Genomic DNA, 22,878 nt, shown 5'->3' with positions numbered 1-22,878 from the left:
CAAGTTTATGTGGTAGTTCTGTCTGTGTTCTTCGCACGAACACATTCAAAAATTTAGCTTTAGTATTTGTATTACCTACACAAAACAATCAATAAAGCTAGTTCATCCATAGGATTTTATGCCTGTTGAAAATTAAGCAATCTTGCATGTTTGGTATAGGCATCAACAATATGTAAATATTGCACTTGATATGGTTAGTGTCCACCAATATGAAGGTCTGTACTAGATGAATCAATATTGTTAATGCGTATACTAAATGTTTCTAAGTTTTATTCTAAGGACGACTTTGAGTTTATTTCTACTTCACAGTATTCTACTAGTCTCGCCGACGAAGCTAGAGATAACCATGCTCAGCAGATTGAAAGGGCAGAAATAGCAAACTTAGTCCGATCAAGGATGGAGTCATTGAATCTAACTGGAATAGATTATGATGACGTAAGCGAAAAACGAAACAGTCTTTCGTACGTCATAATAAACCCTAGCTGCGATTTGAATTTGCAGGAAGGCGATATAATGTATGTATTGAAATAATGGTTATGGTTAATTTTGTGAAATTTCGTGTTATACAGACGCTTACGTTTCAGATACTTGGTCCGGCCGTCCCCGTTCTCAGCGCAAAAAACCTTCGAGCGACACAACAGCAGGCGCAAGTCAAACATCAGCTTCTGTTCCCAAGCTCTGATACAAGCGCAAGGAGTGGCCAGCAGGAGGGGCTCCGGGATGGGCGCGAGCTTCAACCAACCTCGTGCTCCGCCCTTGTCCACTCAAAAGGCAAACTCTCTGTCTCTCCCTGATAGTCCAACAATCATTACCGACTTTCGCGGACGTTCAAATTCGCTGCGTGTAGTTGATGACATTCTTCTCCGCCGCTCCAATTCCTTGCGTCAAGGACTGAGCGGGGCTGGCTCGCGACGCAGGAAAAGCAGCCTTGAGGAAATTGGAATTTCCCATTTCAACTCACTTTTACAACATCAACAACAACAGCAGCAACAGAATGCGAATGCCATAAAAATTGCACTGAACGGCAGTATTGGCTTGGAAGTGACGCCGCCAGAGGAGATGCCGGAGCGCCTGCCAGGCCCCAGCATGCCTCTCGGCGGCTACCAGGAGATGGCCGCCGCGCTGCCGTCGACGTCTGTCGGCCCGTCCCTGCCGCCAGCTGCGACCCCCGACCCCCAGCATCTGCAGGGGACTATTGTATGATACCACCTTATGTGGGGACGTCGACTTAGCTCCGTGGTGAGGAACAAATGGACGTAGATTTAAACCCATGCTCGTTTATGTCGATCTCGATCTCCTCTGTATCCGTTAGTAGGTACACTCGTCCATTGATCTTCGGAGTATATCAAACTCGTAGCGTCTCTACGTTTAGAAGTAGTATAAGTAGATATTATTGTACATTTTCTTAAATTAATATGTAAATTAATACCTTTTAAACATGATTAGTGGTGTAGACTGGTGGTAAAGGAGCTGTGTAATGTAAGCGGGATCAACTAGTTTCTACTTAAAGGGGATAATTGTCAGCAGAAAGCTGATTGTAAATATTAAAGCTTTATTTCCTATATGAATACATGAATTGTATTGTATATAATGGAATGGTTTTAACAAAATTAAATGTAAGTATACATATTAATAGAAACTTAACGCCAGAGATGCAATTTTCTAAAGTTGTTGACCAAACGGACAGAACTACATGTAATCACGTTATCAATTGATTCCAGTATAGATTCTACTACAGACATTCTTACGTATATCATTAGATTTGTTGTCTAAATCAAATATTTATTCACATAGCGTCAAATCCAGATGATATAATAAAGTAATACTATATCTTAAAATGAGTTTTAATGACCTACCTATTCACATTTATGTTTTTCACATGACGAAGGCAGAAAATAAAGATCTGGATGCCGTGGAATTCGTTCAAAACACTTAGGAAAGTATTAATAGACTTGACAGTTAAAAATAATGATGAATAATTACACCGCCAATCTTTTTAAGTGAATACAATTATTTTCTTTTGAGAGATAGTGTGATTGCAGGCTGCGTTGCAATTATTCGCAGTTAAACCGCGAAATTACTATTTAGTATTTAGCAATCTGAACAAAATTACATTTAATCAGATACTATGGTGCAATAGATTACATCGGACAGGAAATCCCCAAAGTAATAATGTTCTTTCATAAAAATAGATGTGCATTGTATATCATATCAATTATCGTAAATATATTTTTTAAAATGGGATTAAACATTATTAACAATACTTAATTTATTGTTAGCTTTTCAATTCTAAAGTAATAAAAATCTTCCAGATTCCAATATCAATATTAAGTGAAGAAATGCATCAAGAACCAAACTATGTAAGTTTTTCTAGATTAACAATATCACAGACACAATATGGCATCGTGTGGAATATTGGTTGCGTCTTGCGAGTATCATCTATGTTTTTACGACAACGAAAAATAAATTTTCATAAGAGCTATGACAGTTGAATAGTTTATAGTCATCACGTCGAGCGGCTACCGGCGGTTCGTGGACACCGGTAAGTATTTATTTATTTGATGGTGCCCATTAGAGCAGATAGAGAAGAATACTCCAGGAATTGATACCAGAAAATGGCCAATAAGTATATACCTGAAAATGAAGACAAATGTTCAAACTAGGTCTCGTAGTAATACACCAAGTATAACTACTCCTTACAATGTTTGAAAATTAATTGAAACCATAGAACACCGCTTCGAACGTGGGATAAGCAGAAAATACAACACGAAATACCTGTAAGATTGCCTGTTTATTGACAAAGCTCACAAGTTCTTTGCAGCTAATCGTAATCTTGAAAGTTGAAACGTAATTGAAAGTAATTAAAAGAGATGTAATTTAAATTACCATTTGCAAAAAGTAATAGGAATATCAACACAGTCGGAAAAAATCTAAACTGTTACCGTTGTATATCAGTATTATTAGTTGTTCGCGCTATAATGGCTAATTATTGAAGAAGCGCCCTACAATTAACTTACATCCTACAAGTCAAATGCAGCCTACATAAAAAACCTAGCCGTCCTGAAATACATAGTAGGCAGTTAGGCACTCTCAGTTATTTCAATTAAGTTCCACCTAAATTTTTGCCGATGTTTAGAAATACTGGTTTAACAATTGACCCCATAAAGTTGCTTTTTTAAAGGTCATGCTGACAATAGTGCGGTACTAACTACCTGTTTACTGGAATATTTTTATTTAATTGAACGAAACGACTGCAGGCTCAGGGATACAATAATGGAAAATGGCTAGGGCAAAGAAGAAGAACGACTCCAGGGTTACGGCTTTACTAAGTTTTCCGATTTATTTTCAGGCTGGAGCGACAAGAACCTGTTCTGCCAAAGTACGAAATTATATTTTATTTTTTATTGTTGTCATTTACATATTATTATGTCGCGAATTTGAAGACACCGAGCACAAATAAATACCGTTCTCTTTGTGGTATGGTAATAGTTTTTTGCATGAAAAACGAAACAGCGCAGCTACAATTGTTTAATTAATACGATAAGGTTAGAGTTATTCGTGCTCAGGTTGTAAAAGTTATTCGATGATTGAAGAAAAAATAACAAACTACTGAAAAACAAAACAAAACCTTACACAATTCGTTTTCTTTTCTCTTTTTCAAGTTATAATATTCTGAAAAAAAAACTTCTCAACATAAATCTACACTATTCCTTGGTTTCAGTGTAAAGGAAGTGACTGTGCGGCCAATGTAAGACTATTATAATTGATTTACTTAATTATAAAAACTGGTGGTTACGGCAAAGAAATATGGAAAAACAGAAACTTATTAGTAGGATACATTATGAAGACTTTAGTAAATTGTACCTAATAAGTATTTATATTTATTAGGTTGGTAATGTTGACATTGACAGAACTGTGTAATTTATTGGTGTAACCCACTAATATACTCTTATTTATTAGTGTACGGGCACTATGGCCGATGCAGAGGTAAGATTGTTAACTTCATCATACATTATATTGACATAATATATTATTGGTTACTTGTCAAATATTTATGCATGCGTTTAGAAAGGACAATGGACCTAAAATTTAAACAACCCCAACATGAAAATATTCGTTTGAAGTAAAATTATCTTTAAAAATATGTACACCATTTATAACAAATTATTGTCCATGAATAATTTCGTGGCTTTAGAAATCAGAAATATCTATACTAATATTATAAAGCTGAAGAGTTTGTTTGTTTGTTTGTTTACTTGAACGCGCTAATCTCAGGAACTACTAGTCCGATTTGAAAAATTATTTCAGTGTTAAAAAGCCTATTTGTCGAGGAAGGGTATAGGCTATATATATCATAACGCTAAGACTAATAGGAGCGGAGCACCAATGAAGAATGTTTCAAAATCTGAGGATTTTTTTCCTTTTGAGAGCTGCCGCTGCGTACGCTGCGTAAACGGTTAAAGTTTCACAAAAATCATGTATGACAGTATTATTCCCCTTTAAAAGTCCTAAAAAAAGTCCGCGATAGCATATGTCTATCTTTTAAGGTTGGCTCACAATAACCTTTTTTATGCTAACCAAATCTGTTTTAAAATAATGCATTATTTGTGAAGGTGTTTTCATAAACATGATATTAAAGGATTAATATACCAAATAAATAAGTTATTCATCACAAGAATTTAATTTTAAACATACTTGCCCTTTACATCATTCGATTTAAATAAATATCTTAGAAGATCTCGTAGTTTTAAAATAACATCGCAGTAAAATAATGATTCCGTACTACGCCCGCATTGATGTGTAAAGCAGGCGTGCTGACACGAGGGGGAAAGGGGGGTTAGCTCTGCGAGATTTTGTAACATTTTACGTTACTTTTGGCACTTCCATGTTACACCACACTCAATGTTACTTTTATGTTACTTTTGATAATTTCGAACAAAATCGTGTATCGGAACGCACTTATGAATATAATTTTAAGTCATGTTGGCACGCTTGGTAGAAAACAACATGGCGTTGTTGGACAGACTGACCCTGGACTGACCCTGAGTTTGTTTTTGTTAATCGTCCCCGCTAATTGTAGTAAAACAACTCCCCTCCTATTCTGAAAAATTTAATATAAGTAAGATTTAATTTTTTTTTTCTTCGCCGTTCCGCGTCACTCACTCACTGCCATTGCCATGCCATTCATGGGGTTGCCAGATGCCAAAAAAAAACACAATTTGTACTAAATTGTAGAAATATGAATCTAAAACTTTTTTAAATTTTATTATAGCAATATGTCGTTAACTCGTAATTGTTATTAAAAACATAGTCGTTATAACTTAAAATAGGATTAGTTTTAATGGAACATGAAACTTTTAATTACGCTTAGGAGATATAAGTACTTACAATTTTTCAGGGATGCATGTTTTTTTTTACTTGTTTTTAATGCACTAACTTTGTCTATCTCTCTTTTTTATGTATGGTGTGATGATAAATGGAATGATGCATGTTGTGCTGCTGCTTTTACTGTGTTAACAAAATTAACATGTATCTAAAGAAGATGAAGAGGTTTTTAATTGCTAAACCCTCCACATCAAAAACAAGAGAAAACACAGAAAATGTAGAAAAGGTGACTCCTGATGTGGCACCTCTTCATGAGGCACCTCCTGATGAGGCTTCTCCTGATGAGGCAGCTCCTGATGAGGCACCGCCGCGAAAAAAAACAAACAAATTTATAATTTTAACGAAAAATGCCTTGAAGACACGGCTTTCAAAAATTGGATCTCGAAACGGGAGCAACAAGCTGGCTCAATTTCTGCATTTTGTAAAATTTGTAATTCTCACATCCTCACCATAGGCCTGCTCTCGTAAAACATTTGAATACCATTAACAATAACACATAAACAACATGCTGCCGCTATCAGCAAAACAACATCCATACAAGAAGTGCTTAGACCAAAAAAGGAAGAAGAAGAGCTCAAGAAAAGAGCTTAACTCAAACTATGTGATTTAATTCCGTCCCTAGCTACAACATTTCCTGATTCTCTCCTTCTTTGGAAAGGGAGACTCTCGTTCTCCCAACTCATCGCCAACAAAGCTGCTCGGGTAGGCGTAAAAAGCTACGAATTGTGCGAGTCCCGAACAGGATATCTGTGGAAGATGGAGGTTTACGCAGGGAAGAGCCGCGATACATCAGAAAGTGTAGACCCGGAAAGGGGGATCAACGAACCAGAGGTGGCCACGTCCCAAATAGTGTATCGTCTTGTTCGTCCTCTATTAGATAAAGGCTACACTTTACTGATGGACAACTTTTACAACTCGCCTCTTCTGTCAAGAACCCTCAAATTGCGTAAAACAGATACCGTCGGGACTCTTCGACTCTCGGCAATTTGTACCGGACAGCCTTCGTAGTAAAACAAAGATTAATATGCGCACGGGGGAGGTTGCCAGCAGCCAAACCCAGGATCTAACAATTGTAGTGTGGAAAGATGCGAATTTGGTTTCACTGATTTCCACTTACCACAAAGTGGAAATCGGTGGAAAAGAAAAACATGTTTTTTACAAATATAAACCCCAAGAAAGACCAGCTCTTGCAGGCATTCCCCGTTGAAAGAATGTAGTATTCCCCGTTTCAGTGTAGATATTTTTGTTAATTTGCTTATCTAAATAGATAAGTTATTTGATTTTGTAGTATTTTAGGGTAATTTTTTAATTGTGGATAGGTAGGTAATATTTAAATTAGTTTACCAATTATTTTCATTGTTACATAATTACAGGGTATTATTTTTATTGTGGATAGGTAATACTTAAATAACATTTCCAATTATTTTCATTGTTACATATTGTTACTTAGTTACATTTATAAATAAATATCATCATCATCATCATTTCAGCCACAGGACGTCCACTGCTGAACATAGGCCTCCCCCAATGACTTCCACATCGCACGGTTGGTAGAACACGGCTGGATGCAGGCCGCTACCAACCGTGCGATAAATAAATATATGTTATATAAATATAAATAAAAACAAAATGGCTAGAAAAAGATCTCAACTTTCTCGGCAGTCTGCCACTGCAAAACGGCTGCGACTTCTGCGCAGCAATGAGACAGAGGATGAAAATAGGCATAGGTAGGGATATTCCGATACTAATAAATACGAGTAGGTACTCGATACTTTTGATTCGATACCAAGTATTTATTGTATCGAATCAATTTTGCGATACATAATCGGTATCGAAACAAAAATACTTGGTATCGAATCGAATCAGCAAAACAACCGAAAACAATAAAAAAAAAACCGAGAACGCATCATACAGAACTGAGAGAGTAAAAACAGTCAGCTAATCAGCTTTAATCGGTTACCGAGTTACCGGTATTCGTCGCGTGGCGGCGTGAGTGACGCGTTGTCTCGCGCTGGGCCAGCCGAATTCGTCCGACTTCAGCCGAGCCCGAGCCGAAAGCGAGAGAAGGAGACACCCGCACCCGCCCGCAAATCATCTCGCCATTCCCCCATTGTGAAAGTGTTAAGTGATTATTTACAAGTAATTTTATTAATTGTAATCATCAAATTCATCGGTTTATTCCAATGTTATCATGGCATAAACCGATAAATAAATAGTTGTTTTCTTCTCAATTTTGTTTAAATTATTGTCCTTCAACGTTCATTGATAGCACCCTCAAAATAATAAAACAAAATAAAAGTTCCAAAAAGTATCGATATCAGTAAGTATCGATACTTTAGGAGTACTTATTTAAGTAGTATCGAAAAAAGATTTGAGTATTATCGAAATGAGTAGGTATCGATACTTAGGTGGTATCGGAACATCCCTAGGCATAGGTTGGATACTCAACGAGCAATCGATGAACGAAACCGCGCTAGAGAAACAAGCGTTGAACGAACACCACGTTTGGCTTCACAAAATTCGCGAACTTCAGCGAATCGACAACGGGAATCAAGTTCTGAACGTTCTCAACGTTTGGCCTCACAGAATTCCCGAACTTTAGCTAACCGCGAACGGAAAACTAGCGCTGAACGTTCGCAACGTTTGGCTACACATAATTCTCGAACTTTGACGAACCGAGAACAGGAATCAAGCGCTGAACGTTCCCACCGATTAGCTCTACAAAATGAAAGATCAGCAATGAATAGAACTCGCAGGCAGCACAACTTATTGAATTCTGCTTTTGCTTATGATTTTAACCTTAACTATTTTGTGCTAAATGATGTTGATATATGAATGGATAGAATATGCAACCTATGCCAAGCAAAAAAAATGGAAGGCTGAAGCTCCTGGTCTGTGTTGTAGTAGTGGCAAAATAAATATACCTAAAATTCCCGCACCAACATCAGTTTTAAAAGAACTGATATCAGGAGCACATCCATCATCAAATCATTTCTTGAACCATTCAAGGCAATATAATACACTTTTTCAGATGACTTCATTTGGTGCCAAAGAAGACTTTATGCTCACATTTAAAGTGCAGGGACAAGTTTATCATTTGATCGGTAATTTACTTCCGGCTGCAGTGGCGGCGTAGCATGGGTTGGCACCCGGAGAATTAAATAGAAAATATGACATTGCAATTTAATGATAATATATACAATGAAGGACTTATAATGATTGAAGATAAGATTCATGAGATGTGTGATAAATCTTTAACTGATTTTGGACTTCCAGCATCGAATAGGAATAATGCAAATACATAGTAATTTGGATCCGTTGGAAGAAGCATTGCGAAACGAACCTAAGTTAGTGGATGACCAGCTGACTGCTTATAATTGTGTTTTGAACAGTGTTCGTTTAAATGAAGGGAAGATATTTTTTTGGATGCCCCTGGAGGAGCCGGCAAAACTTTTGTCACCAATTTAATATTAGCTAAAGTTAGGTCTCAAGAAAAACTAGCTATAGCCGTAGCGTCGTCGGGCATCGCTGCGACTCTACTAGCGGATGGACACACCGCTCATTCAACTTTTGAACTGCCTTTGACTATTTCTTTGCAGAAAGATAGCGTGTGCTCGATCCGTAAAAATGGCCCTCTGGGAAAAGTTTTGCAAGATGTCAGTTTAATAATATGGGACGAATGCACTATGATTCATAAAGCTCATGTAGGCTTTAGATAGGACTCTTCGAGATATCAGAAGCTCTGAAAAAATATGGGTGGAATCACTGTCATGTTTGCTGGTGATTTTCGCCAAACATTACCGGTGATAGTTAGGGGAACAAGAGCTGACATTGTGAAGTCTTGCTTAAAAACTTCCCCATTATGGAAGTTCGTTCATACCCTAAAACTATCTACTAATATGAGAGCACATTTAGGTGGAGGTAGTACAAATTTTCCTTCAAAGTTACTTTTAATAGGAGACGGGAGAGTACCTCATTCCGAAAACAAAATTGATATTGATATAGGTGAGAAAGTTACCAATGTTGAAGACCTAATCCCCAAGGTCTACCCAGATGTAGTCCATATTAAAACAAAAGACTATCAGTGGATGTGTCAAATGGCAATATTGGCAGCTAGAAATAGTACTGTTGACGACATCAATAACCTAATCTTGGGTAAACTCCCAGGTGACAGCATTGACTTTATGTCCATTGATGGGGTAATGGATCAGAAGGATGCGGTACATTTCCCCAGAGAATATTTAAATTCTTTGCAACCGAGTGGCCTTCCCCCACATTTACTTAAACTAAAAAAATAGGCACTCCTATTGTGTTACTCAAAAACCTCAAACCACCAAAATTATGCAACGGAACCAGACTCCAAGTTCTTCGCGATAACTTGATTGGTGCTACAGTTTTGACTGGTTCAGCTGTAGGGCAAAAAGTGCTGATACCTCGCATCTCCATGATACCAACAGATTTGCATTTTACCTTCAAACGAATTCAATTTCCGGTGAAAGTATTGTGCCTACTTTGTACTCAGTTAATTATAAAATATGATTGCATCATTCTTTATGCACTCATCACACCATGTATGTACCAAATATTGAGGACAGATTAATTATGTACCTAATAACTTTTCTTTGTCTTTTGCACTCGGCACCAATCCCTAATTTGTAATATTCTGTCATAATAACTAGTCTTCGTTTTATATTCAATTAATTATTACTTCACTCTTTGTACCACTGTTACACGAACAACATCAAATATATTAATCAACTATTGTCTGGTGTTTTATCTACGTATCTCCTACGAAGAAGCTCTATCTACAACAACCAAAGTATCCAACTCTTCACAGTATCGTTTGCGGTAACAATTAATAAGGCCCAGGGGCAAACATTTTAACAGGTAGGAATTGATTTACGCCAAGAGTGTTTTTCGCACGGGCAACTATATGTTGCCCTATCGAGATCTGGTTCTGGTGAAAATCAATACCTACTTCTGCCGAGGGAAAAGAAAACTAAAAATATAGTTTACGCAGAAGTACTTTAAAATAACATTACTTTTAAATTTTTTGTGAGTTTTTTGGGAAAATCTACATGATACCCCGCTTCCCTACTAATATTATAAATGCGAAAGTAACTCTGTAAAAACCACTGAACCGATTTTGAGGAAATTTGGCATAGAAATTGGAGAGGTGTGAGTTCCGGGGAAAGGACATAGGATAGTTTTTATCCCGGTTTATGAAACAGGGACGCGCTCGATAGAGTTTTCCTGTGACAGACAAAATTTCACGCGGGCGAAGCCGCGGGTGGCCACTAGTCTACCTTAAAAAACCATTTGTACGTTTTGTAACTACAATTTCATAAGACTGGGAGAGAAATTGGATAAATAGAAGAGCCACTTTATAGCCAAATAGTAAATCTTATACGGGGTAGGCTTTTAAGTATGCTGGTAATATGCACTTTCTTCTACCGAGGCGGAGTACATTAATCTTAATGAAGCCTGCAATACAGCCTGTATTCCTCAAGGCGATGCTAGGTGAAATCGGTTTTGTTAAAAATTATGTATATCTTTATTTTGCGACAATCAATCGGCAATAAAATTGGCTGAGAACAGTTCATCATAAACGCACCAAATACATAAATGTGAGGTATCATTATATTCAGAAAATAGTCTCGAGTTTGAATGTAGATCTTAATTGTTTGTCTACAGATAAAATGTTGGCTAATGTTTTTATGAAATCAGTAGGTCGTATGAAACATTTTATATTCACAGAGCAATTGGGTGTTCTGTAAGATGTCCTGGTTTTGGGAGTGCTGGTAGAACCTCTTTTCTCCTAACCACTGACAATGTTGTTTGTACATTTAAATACGTTTTACATTTCTGAGCAATAAAATAGGTGAAGTTGAAAAACCCTGATTTTATTAAATAGAATAAATAATATTCTAAAAAGTACCTCTTGTTTTTGCGTTTACCGGAATGCGACCTAGAAAAGTCACCATTGATTTTAAACAGGCCGTAATAAAAGCACTGTATGAAGCATTGGATGAAGGATGACGGTGTTTGAAGGTGGTTGAACTTGAAGGCACTACAATAACAAAACAAAAAACGAAACAAACTACACTCGAAAAAGAATAGCCTATCCTGTCGTCACTGCGCATTTTTTACGCAAGGACCCAGGGATAAAGTACTGCACGGTAGAGACAGACAGCTGAAACGAGTGCCAGAATTGCACCGCGCATATAATTAGAGCTCTTACACACGAGCAGCACATTGACGACAGCAAAGGCGACCGCAGTCGCCGTCACTTGTCGGCAGCTAGCCGTCGACGTGCCCGCAGCAAGCTGTCGACACTTCGACGTCTGCCGTCGACGAGTCGACAGCTTGCTGCGACGACCGTGTCGGCGTACGTCTTTGTACAGGAGCCAGTCAGTTGAAAATGGATTTCATTGAAGAAACACTGTTGTTGCATTTACTTTACTCCGTCGTCGTCGACGAAAGATAAAGAACCGGTCATTGTGGGTTTAAGAAATGTTATTGAATAGAGAACGATACTACACACACCGACGCCCATGCTCTATTTTTTATGTTTTATTATGGTAGCCTTCTAAATTCGAGTTCCATATTATTTCATTGTTTTTGACAGCACTAATTTTTTAGCAATTCCGAATCAATTTGTTCGGAACTCATTAGGTGTGCGTGTAAGCTCCTGGACTACTGACAGTTGACCTTCAAAATGGCGGAGGCGGCTAGCTGTCGCCACCTGCCGGCGGCAGCCGCGAACGCGTCGACAGCACGGCGGCAGCATGTCGACAGCTAGCCGTCGCCTTCTACGTCGACTGCAGTTACATGCGTCGACAGCAAAATGCTGTTCGTGTGTAAGAACCCTTACGTCTACGTCCCCCCCCCCCCGTGCCCATAAGTCCCCCCCCCCCCCCCCCCCCCCGTGGTACAACAGCGCCATTTAGTTCCTGGTGGCAGGACTACTTAGCGTGGTACAACAGAGCCATCTAGTTCCTGGTGGCAGGACTACTTGACCTGGTACAACATCGCCATCCAGTTCCTGGTGGCAGGCCTACTTGGCGTGGTACAACAGAGCCATCTAGTTCCTGGTGGCAGGACTACTTGGCGTGTTACAACAGCGTCATCTAGTTCCTGGTGGCAGGCCTACTTGGCGTGGTACAACAGAGCCATCTAGTTCCTGGTGGCAGGACTACTTGGCGTGTTACAACGGCGTCATCTAGTTCCTGGTGGCAGGACTACTTGGCATGGTACAACAGCGCCATCTAATTCCTCCTGGCAGGACTACTTGGCGTGTTACAACAGCGTCATCTAGTTACTGGTGGTAGGACTACTTGGCGTGTTACAACCGCGTCATCTAATTCCTGGTGGCAGGACTACTTGGCGTGTTACAACCGTGTCATCTAGTTCCTGGTGGCAGGAATACTTGGCGTGTTACAACAGCGTCATCTAGTTCCTGGTGGCAGGACTACTTGGCGGGTTACAACAGCGTCATCTAGTTCCTGGTGGCAGGACTACTTGGCGTGTTACAACAGCGTCATCTAGTTCCTGGTAGCAGGACTACTTGGCGTGTTACAACAGCGCCATCTAGTTCCTGGTGGCAGGACTACTTGGCCTGGTACAGTGCCATTTAGTTTCTGGTGGCAGGACTACGCTATGCGGCGTGGTACAACAGCGCCAAATGCTGGCAGCTGGCATTTTTTTAAACTTTATTCATTATACACGTTTTATTTCTCAGGCAATTGGATTCAATGGGAAAGCTATCGTAAGAACATTCAAATAAATAGTTTATTTTATTATAATTATTCGTTTTTTTTTTTGCCTCAAAACTTAATCTCACATAATCTTGGGACTATTTTGATTTTTTTAACTTGTTGTTTAAGGTGTACGGGGATCTTTCTACGTCAGAGGTATGATATTGAAATGATTTTGAAGTTGATTCAAATTGAGGCACTACCTTGAGGCTTGAAACTGCGTTAGGGCGCACGTGCACGGCTGGCTTTTGTGACTGTCACTTCACCACGAAGCGTGACAGTGACCAAACTTTTTGAAATCGAAGTGTCACTTGCCGATATGGATTTTGATGTATGATGACGCTATTTGGATCAAATATGTAATTGCTCAATAATGAATAATAAATAAAATAATAAATGTAACGGTCCTTGTCTGTGAACTTCTCAGACTGAGGAGAAAAAAAGCAGAGAAAAACTGGGTACACCACACCCTCTTTGGAGTGATAGACTATTCAGTGGGAAGTTTTGCCTTAGGATGCTTTAGGTCTCTTTTCTACTCCTTCTATAAAGACTAACTAAGTATTCGCAGTTTAGATCCTAATTTCTTGGCTTATTTTAAAATTAATAATCATACAAATTCTTTTACTTTCAGTGCTTTGGACCCTTTTGCAAAAGTATTGTATGTACTCAATGAAATTTATAATTTTGTTACGAGTAGGGGAGACCTAGGAGAGTTGTGACAGAGGTGAGTTGTGACAAGGACGATTTCTCCTTACTTAATATAGTTAGGAAGCTGGTAAAAACGCTTGTTTGACGCTTTTAAGACGCTCTTCTTGACCAAGTACCTGCGGGCGGCGCATGAGACACGGTTACGTAAATATGACGTCTGTGTACAAAAAAATGCGGAAAGTAAGTTATTCTTCAAAATTTTATTTCAATTTATATCATGTTTTAGTATTATGTGCACTGTTGTGTTATTTTTTCTCAAGTTGCATGGTTATTCAGGTCTCAAAATGTAGCACTAATATGTTGTGTGCGCATCGTGTTTAGAAAATAAAAATTATTATTCGAACCAAGTCGTCATTTTAAACACCTAGGAGAGTTGTGACAGCCTGTCACAACTCTCCTAGCTTACTTAATTTTTCTAATGGGCCATTTTCACGATGTTTTAGATGTTTTTTTGTGTGTTAGTAGGTTTATAATTTGTATACATAATTGCGTGATGTTACTTTTTTGATCCAGAATGCCTAATAACTATACATGCAAGCCATATAGAGGAACTGCTAGCTAGAGTTGAAATCTAGGATCTGGCTTATGAAGTGATTAGGTTAAAGGGTTAAAGTTTAAGATATGCTGCGACCTCTTACAATCTAAACTTATCAAGATTTATTAAAAAGAAAGAGGCCTATCAAGTAAACCCAGAAGGCGAAGCTCTGTCTATGGATTATACCATCGCGACTATTTGATTTTTATAGGAGAGACAGAAAATACCTATTATATTAAGTGACTATAATATTAGCTAAAAAATATACTAAATAATCCCGTGTCGTGGGAGAAAAATGAAAGCTGGAGAAATGTGGCTCAATCTGTATAACGACATCCTACAACTATTTGTTTTATTTGGTACTAAAGGATGATTAAAGTACTTTTTTGCTAAAAATTCATATTTGATTGAGTATTGTGGTATTTTTTATATCTAATATATGAAATACAATGCTGTCACAACTCACCTCGGTACCTGTCACAACTTACCTCGGTGCTAGGAGAGTTGTGACAGAGGGAGTGGTCTAAGATTTTGGTGATTTTCTTAGAAACCCTAATACTTTAGTTAACTTTGGTGATTGTTTTGAAAACAGAAGGAACGGCGCTACATTAATTTGTATGATTTAAAACTGTGGAATGTTTTTTGAGCGAGATATGGCCCCTAAAGTAAAAATTGTCACAACTCTCCTAGGTCTCCCCTAGGTAGTTCATCAACACATTATCGTGCACATAGTGTAACAATAGTCATAATAATGGTGTGTACTTAGGTACAGAATACATCATACAGAGTGTAAGGGAAAGGTTGACTTTTTAAACATTAAGTTAAACCCTGTTTGTTTCCAAGTAAAAACCAAAGGATTTGCTTCCAAATAATTGTTTCACACACCACCACAGTTTTTACTAGGGCACTATTTAAGTTGTGAGCCTCGACAACATAACGTGCTGTTAGACGACATCTAATACTTTTAATGAAAAGTTTGACATTTTTGACTACAACCTTATTTAAAACTTTTTATCATTTGAGCACGTTTTGTATTATTAACATTGAATTGAAAATTATCTTGACTACAAAAACGTGGAATTGACTTGCGGAAATTTTCGCGCGAAGATTTATTATGACTTTCGACGTGGTAAATCAATACAAAACTGAAGCGGTCAGCTAAATTTTACTTTTGGCGATAAAGATCTGTTCTTTACCATTGTAAAACGCTAGTTTAAGAAGTATAATATTGTATGTCATTGGCTCACCAGTGAACTTTGCGAAAGTCGTCCAAAATGACTAATAGTGGCGGAAAACATTGGTGTTGTCAGAAAAATGGAAGAGAAACCTCGTCATGTGATGTATCGTAGGATTGAGATAATCCTAGGCATTAATTCCACTAGCAGTAATAAAATATTGTATGACCATATTATGGTTAATACGTTTTTTTCTCGCTGGATGTCACAAAATTTTTCAAACGCTCAATAGGACGCTTGTGTCGTTTAGTCCTTGGAAATGTTTGATAAATACGTTTAAAAAGCTTTAAAAGCCGTTTTTAAAATTGTGACAGTTGACGAATTAAGGATCTATACATAATGATCCTGAAATTAAACAGCTATCGACTATGGAGGTGTTTTAAGATGATCCAATTCCAACAAAAGTCCCATGCGCTCGGTACACTTTAAAACTTACGGTCGCTTATTTTTCCGAAATATCCTATTATATGACAGAAACGTCACTAGAGAAATTTAGAATGGTTAATTCTTAATAGTAAACAGCCACTTTTTTCCAAGTCTTCAGTTTAATAAGGGAAACTGACCAGCATAGTCGAATCGTCATTCGTAACGAAAATGTGAGCTTTTACACGTCTCGTCAAACAACTGACTATTTGAACACTCAAAATATGAAATAAACAGGTCCAACGCTACAAAATTCTTGCTTGGAATCTAAACACTTCTTTTGGTACCCATATATTAAAATTAAATGCGTGAACAGCGATTTATGTAGCCAGAAGCAACTGTCGGTGCGGTCAAAAACCATGCTTTGGAGGTGCCTCAAGCTGAGTGGAAAAAATGCTATAAAAAGTGTTTCGGACACATTAAAAAGTACATAAATCATGAAAGACAATACCAATAAACGCAATCAATACCATTTTAATAATAAACTACTTTGTTTTCATAGTTAGGCTCACAACTTAAATAGTGTCCCACGTAATATGTCGTGTACTATACTGTATAAGAATTAAAATAATTGAGAATGAATCAACGAAGTGATCGTAAAAATAATAATATAGATTTTCACACTGTACAGTGCGATGGAGTAATGAATGTCTGCATGGCAAAAGTGAGTAATGTTATAATATATTTTATCACCATAAATAAAAGATAACACAAATAAGACACCTCTCTTCATGATAAAAAAAAAACTTCTGTTTTTAGTGCGGAGGACGGGCCTGTGAAGCTTTTGTAAGTACAACAAAAATAATTTATCTCTCTACCTAAATGACAAGAATAAACCCTTGTTCCTTTTAAGACAAATTCGCCATAAGACAGAAATTGTACAGTAGTTTTAAATTATATCTATCACAAATATATTTTCATGTCTCCACAAATATACTTTCATGACTCCAAATAGGAAGATAAAAACGGAATTCAAGACATACTTTGTTAATTCTCAGTGTCGTTCTGGGGCCTGCATAACTTTCGTAAGAATTTTTTTATCATTTCTCTATCATTATGTAATTATATTTCTTTAGACTATTTCAAATCTATATATATAAAAGAAAGTCGTGTTAGTTACTCCACTTATAACTCAAGAACGGCTGAACCGATTTAGCTGAAAATTGTCAGGGAGGTAGTTTAGAGCCAGGAGAAGGACATAGGATACTTTTTATCCCGTTCGAAATTAAAAAAAAAGTCTGCCTATTTATTACCATTAAGGCGGAACAAAGTTCGCCGGGTCAGCTAGTAGGTAATAAAAAAGACCAATATAAAATGGAAGTTTTGACAATTATGTTTTCCAAAGCAGGAATCAATTTGAACGTCCAATGAAAAATCACATGTAATGTAACCGACGTTTCTTAACATTTTTCAGGCTGATGGAACAGCTGCCACATCAAGTGTGAGTATTCAAATGACTAGAATGCTGACAGATTACACATTAGATCCAATAAATTAAAGTCACGGTAATAGTGACAAAGTGAACTACTTCAAAACGAACATTCATTGTTAGATAGTATTTTATTATTAACCTTAACTTTCATCAAATTTCAGTGTCTGGGACATAAATGCAATTCTAATGTAAGTATTTTTTTTTTCAGATCCTAGCTACGATAACTTTTTAATCAACAATTTTAGTACGATAGATATATATCTCTTTCTTTTGCGGAAAAATATGAAAGCTTCAAGGAAAATCTCTTCAAACATAAGAGTTGTAGGTAATATATAAATTCACCAAAGAAATGGAGAGAATTAAATAAACAAGTCCTACAGCAAAATACTGGATGCAGTAACTTAAAACGGATACTCTGGTCCGTAATGTTCATGAATCAGAACAGGCGAATGGACAATGCATTTAAAACCAGTGAACCTAATTAATGATTCCTCAGTGGACACCTTTACTATGCTAAAGCCTGTCGCATTGACAAAGAAATTAAGATACTCCTGTATCTAAGAGAATAGGTAAGGTAAGTATGACTGTTTCTAAAAAGGCAAAAATAGCAGTTACAGTAAAGCTACATTAGAGATTAAATTATTAAACAGAATCAACAACAATGTTATTTGGTGTAATAGTGTTCCTTTTTTATGGATTTCAGTGCACGGGGGATCATTGCTTTTCAATGGTAAAGTATTCTTATTTACTGCGATTTTATTACATGTTTTGGTACCCTGAACCAGTGTTGGACGTTTAACCATTATGTTTTTAATTCAATGTAAAAAATAAAACAATCAAAAGTAGGTAAATACGAGATTATTACGATGTTCAATTATTGCTTTCTGATTATGATTCAGACCATCAATAACGGTACAAAAAGAAAACAACAAATATTATTATAAGCAAAGCTCTATAAGCAAAATAATATTATTCAACAATGATGTTGTATTTTTTCAGTGTGAAGGCACTGGTTGTTCAGCAGAGGTAAATCACATTCATTGTTTTTTCAATGGCCGAAGTTTACTAACTCACTTTAGAAAATGAAATTAGCCTAATTATATTTTAAAAAAAGTGAGGAAGGGAACACAGCTGCAGAAATAACACCATAAAATTATTGTAGGCGTTATGTACACCCAAAAAATTTCAGAAAAAAATTTATATTTTTAAACTCTACTCACTCAAAATAAGACTTTTTATTTGTTTTTATAGTGTCATTCGAAACAATGTCGAGCACACGTAAGTAAGAGATAGATTAATAGGCCCACATAAACAAGTGTTCAATGAGTGTTTATGTTTAAACCAATGATATTTTTGACAATTGAGAAAGGAATAATTCTTTATTCAGCATATAAAATATTAATATAACGAAACGCATAAACTATTGTAATCGGGTGGAGACTTATAGTAATAAGCTATGGTTAATAATCATCACTACAAAAAATAATGGACACAACAACACCAACTGGTAGTGATTTGAGAAATAATAGACACAGACAAAATCAAACGGTAGTATCTTTTGAAAAATAATGAACACAAACAAACCAACTAGTAGGCTTCTTTTGAAATATAATGGACACAAAACCAACTGGTAGGCCTCTTTTGGAAACTAATGGACATAAACAAAACCAACTGGTAGGCTTCTTTGGTACTGATAGGCCACAATATACATTTTATAAATCAAAGTCACACTGGTCCAGGAAAATCCTTAAAATCATTAGAAACCAGGAGATATGCTAAAAAAACCCGAGAAGTGATGGCTCGTGCAGGTACTACACGAAAAAAACATTTTAATCCTGTAGGTAGATGCTCATTATGGAATAGCATATGAAAGACCCGATATGGAACCTGAGGATTATGATCGAGGGAAACACTCGTTTTAAAAAAGTTTAAAAGAACAGGCATCAAAACGTCAAGAAATTGAGAGAGCTACCGTCTTACAAGCGGAAAGCTCTTTGTGGCTTGAACTGAGAAGGTGCTTTTTAACTGCGCGCCCTCATTTAGGTACATACTAAAATTTGCAAAAGACGAGCAAACCAAAACTCTGCTCTCCTCGTTAAATCACTTCTATATTCGTATAACCTGGATCATATTACTTCGATAAAAAACGGTAGAGATAATGAACCAAAGGCTCTAGCTCAATTAAGTATACAAGAAAAAACAATTAAAGAAAAATAATAGACACAAAAAAAAACAACCGGTAGAATCTTTTGAAAAGTAATGGGCACAAAACCAACTGGTAGGCCTCTTTTGGAAACTAATGGACATAAACAAAACCAGCTGGTAGGCTTCTTTGGTACTGATAGGCCACAATATACATTTTATAGATCAAGTAGTCACACTGGTCCAGGAAAATCCTTAAAATCATTAGAAACCAGGAGATATGCTAAAAAAACCCGAGAAGTGATGGCTCGTGCAGGTACTACACGAAAAAAACATTTTAATCCTGTAGGTAGATGCTCATTATGGAATAGCATATGAAAGACCCGATATGGAACCTGAGGATTATGATCGAGGGAAACACTCGTTTTAAAAAAGTTTAAAAGAACAGGCATCAAAACGTCAAGAAATTGAGAGAGCTACCGTCTTACAAGCTGAAAGCTCTTTGTGGCTTGAACTGAGAAGGCGCATTTTAACTGCGCGCCTTCATTTGCTAAAATTTGCAATAGACGAGCAAACCAAAACTCTGCTCCCCTCGTTAAATCACTTCTATTTTCGTATAACCTGGATCACATTACTTCGATAAAACACGGTAGAGATAATGAACCAAAGGCTCTTGTTCAATTAAGTATATACAAGAAAAGACAATTATAGAATTCTTTTGGAATATAATGGACACAAAACCAACTGGTAGGTCTCTTTTGGAATATAATGGACACAAAACCAACTGGTAGGTCTCTTTTGGAAACTAATGGACATAAATAATACCAACTGGTAGGCTTCTTTTGAAAAATAATGGACACAAAACCAACTGGTAGGCTTCTTTTGAAATATAATAGACAAAAAACCAACTGGTAAGCTTCTTTTGAAATATAATAGACACAAAACCAACTGGTAGGCTTCTTTTGAAAAATAATGAACACAACACAAACTGGTAGCCTTCTTTTGAAATATAATGGCCCTTCGGCCGTGTATGATACCTAAGTTTGGTAACCAGTATCATACGAAGAAAAAATGATCGTCGTAGGATACTGGTATCCAAGTGATAGGGATTTTTCATTTTAGTAACCGAGTATCAGCTCAGGAAAATATCAAATAATTACGAGTGAGTACTTAATATTTCCTCGTATGTAACTGATCAAAACTCACAAGGAAACCTGCAAACAAGACTTTGCAAGTAATAAAATATTGAAAGAGAGAATTTGAAAGAAAAATGTAGTCATTATTTTGATAGTATTCAAAAACAATATGACAACATGGTATTTAGCCTGGAAGAGGCAGGACTTGACTTTGTACGGGAAATCCCTAAATTCCAAAACATCATAACGGGATTGTACAACGAAAGAAATAAAAGTATTAGGAGCACCAAGATTGAGAAGCAAATCTTCGATTGAAGCCGTAGTACTCGATAAATTCAAAAAGTTCTTGTTGGCAGAATTTAGTGATGACGACAAGAAGATTCTACTATTTTGCAATCAACGTGCTGCATCAATGGTAAAGTACAAGCATATTTTATCTGACGGTACCTACTTGGTTTTACTACCCTTCAGGTTCAGAATGTCCAATTCCCAAAATGTCCAACGGTTTCAAAATGTCCAATTCCCGGAATGTCAAATTCCCAAAATGTCCAATTCCCGAAATGTCCAATTCCTGCAATGTCCAGTTCCCGAAACGTCCAATTCCCAAAATGTCCAATCTACTATTATGATGGGTTTGTTAAATAAGTCCTCATAGGTTTAACAAATATTTCAATAACCAATGGATGGCAAAGACTGACTTCGAAAAAATTAGCTGTTATTCATCATATAAAATACGTACTACCAATAATATAGAAGGTTGGCACAGTCGCCTTAACAGATATATTGGACGTAAAAGACCGACATTGGCACAACTCTTAGATATTTTAAGAAAAGAAACCACCGTAATGGATATTATACATATACAAAAGAAAATCGAAACTAAGCCGAGAGTTCAAAGAAATTGCTGAAGAAATAAATGACGCCATATCTCAGCTAAATGAAAACGAAATTAGTGTTGGACATTGTATCGAAATCATTTCGCCATTTTATTCCAATAGGTTGTAGGTAATAAACGATTCACAGTTGAACTATTTCCTTGTTTTCTTGTATGTTTTCAATAAGCGTAGGTATAGAATGCGATCCGATGGCTTTTACTCGGATGAAAAAGAACAATAATATAACCAGAAGTGGATAATGACATAACCAGTTAGCGTTCTCATCTTAGTGTTGAATTGGGAACTACCCTTGCTTAACACAGTTTTGCCGAGTTGGTTTCATAGGCAGAATGTTATATTCCTTACTGGATACTGGTTACCAAACATGATGAAGGGTATCAGAAAAGTAATAAATCCTATCACTTGGATACCAGTATCCTACGACGATCATTTTTTCTTCGTATGATACTGGTTACCAAACTCTGGTATCATACACGGCCGAAAGGTATAATGGACACAAACAAAACCAACTAGTTGACAAACAAACCATATTGTAGGCCTCTTTTATTAAGAGATGTCCAGTCAATATTGACTGCCTATATTGCGAAGGTATACGAAATTTTTTTCATAATTATTAAAGCAGGACTAAGTAGAAAAACTGGTAACTTATGACGTCTTTAATTTTTTATGAAGTTTATAGGATTTGCCACATGCGGGCGGCATTTACTTTGCCCTGACCGCAGACCGCACCCAGTGTGACAAATCCTTATAGGTACCAATCAAAATCAAAAGCAAATTGATAATGCAAAACGCCGAAATCTGTTAAAAAGTACCAGATATGATGTGAAAAAAAAAGAAGTTGAAACTTTCAGTATCACCATACTTTTTTCGTTCATAATTTTTTATTCCTTTTTCAGTGTGACGGGGCTGCTTGCTTGTCATCGGTGGGTATTTGGGTTTATTCCCGTCGTCCCCACCGGCCGGAGAAGTGGCGGCAACGGGAAAATATAATAAATTTTAATATTTTCATTAAATTCCTGTTCACTGGTGGAAACAACGGGAATAGACCGGTATTTGAACTTGTCTGAGGAATCTCTTATTATTTCCCGAGTCCATGAAATCAATCATGACAGTTTGTTTATTGTCCATGAGCGATGCTGTATTCAAATATATTTTTTTACATTTCTCAATAATTGTTTACAGTGTACAGGGCACCGATGTAAAAAAACGGGCGGAAGGAATGAAATTGC

The 22,878-nt window shown here is 36.8% G+C and overlaps 1 protein-coding gene and 1 long non-coding RNA gene across 2 annotated transcripts in view; both read left to right on the top strand.

Moving 5' to 3' along the window:
* Positions 1-1,838, top strand: part of LOC135087224 (potassium channel subfamily T member 1) — a 40,017-nt gene extending 38,179 nt beyond the window's left edge. The window contains exons 24-25 of the mRNA XM_063982063.1: positions 310-515; positions 585-1,838. Coding sequence (XP_063838133.1) covers positions 310-515; positions 585-1,203 — 825 coding nt within the window. The 3' untranslated portion in view covers positions 1,204-1,838. The remainder of the gene's footprint in view (positions 1-309; positions 516-584) is intronic.
* LOC135086772 (uncharacterized) overlaps positions 1-22,878 on the top strand; it is a 371,747-nt gene that overhangs the window by 128,915 nt on the left and 219,954 nt on the right. The window contains exon 2 of the long non-coding RNA XR_010260596.1: positions 7,113-7,814. This is a non-coding gene — a long non-coding RNA (uncharacterized LOC135086772). The remainder of the gene's footprint in view (positions 1-7,112; positions 7,815-22,878) is intronic.

This window comes from Ostrinia nubilalis, chromosome Z, assembly GCF_963855985.1.
Source record: "Ostrinia nubilalis chromosome Z, ilOstNubi1.1, whole genome shotgun sequence".
NCBI classification, from domain to species: domain Eukaryota; kingdom Metazoa; phylum Arthropoda; class Insecta; order Lepidoptera; family Crambidae; genus Ostrinia; species Ostrinia nubilalis.
This window is presented reverse-complemented; position numbering and strand designations above follow the sequence as displayed.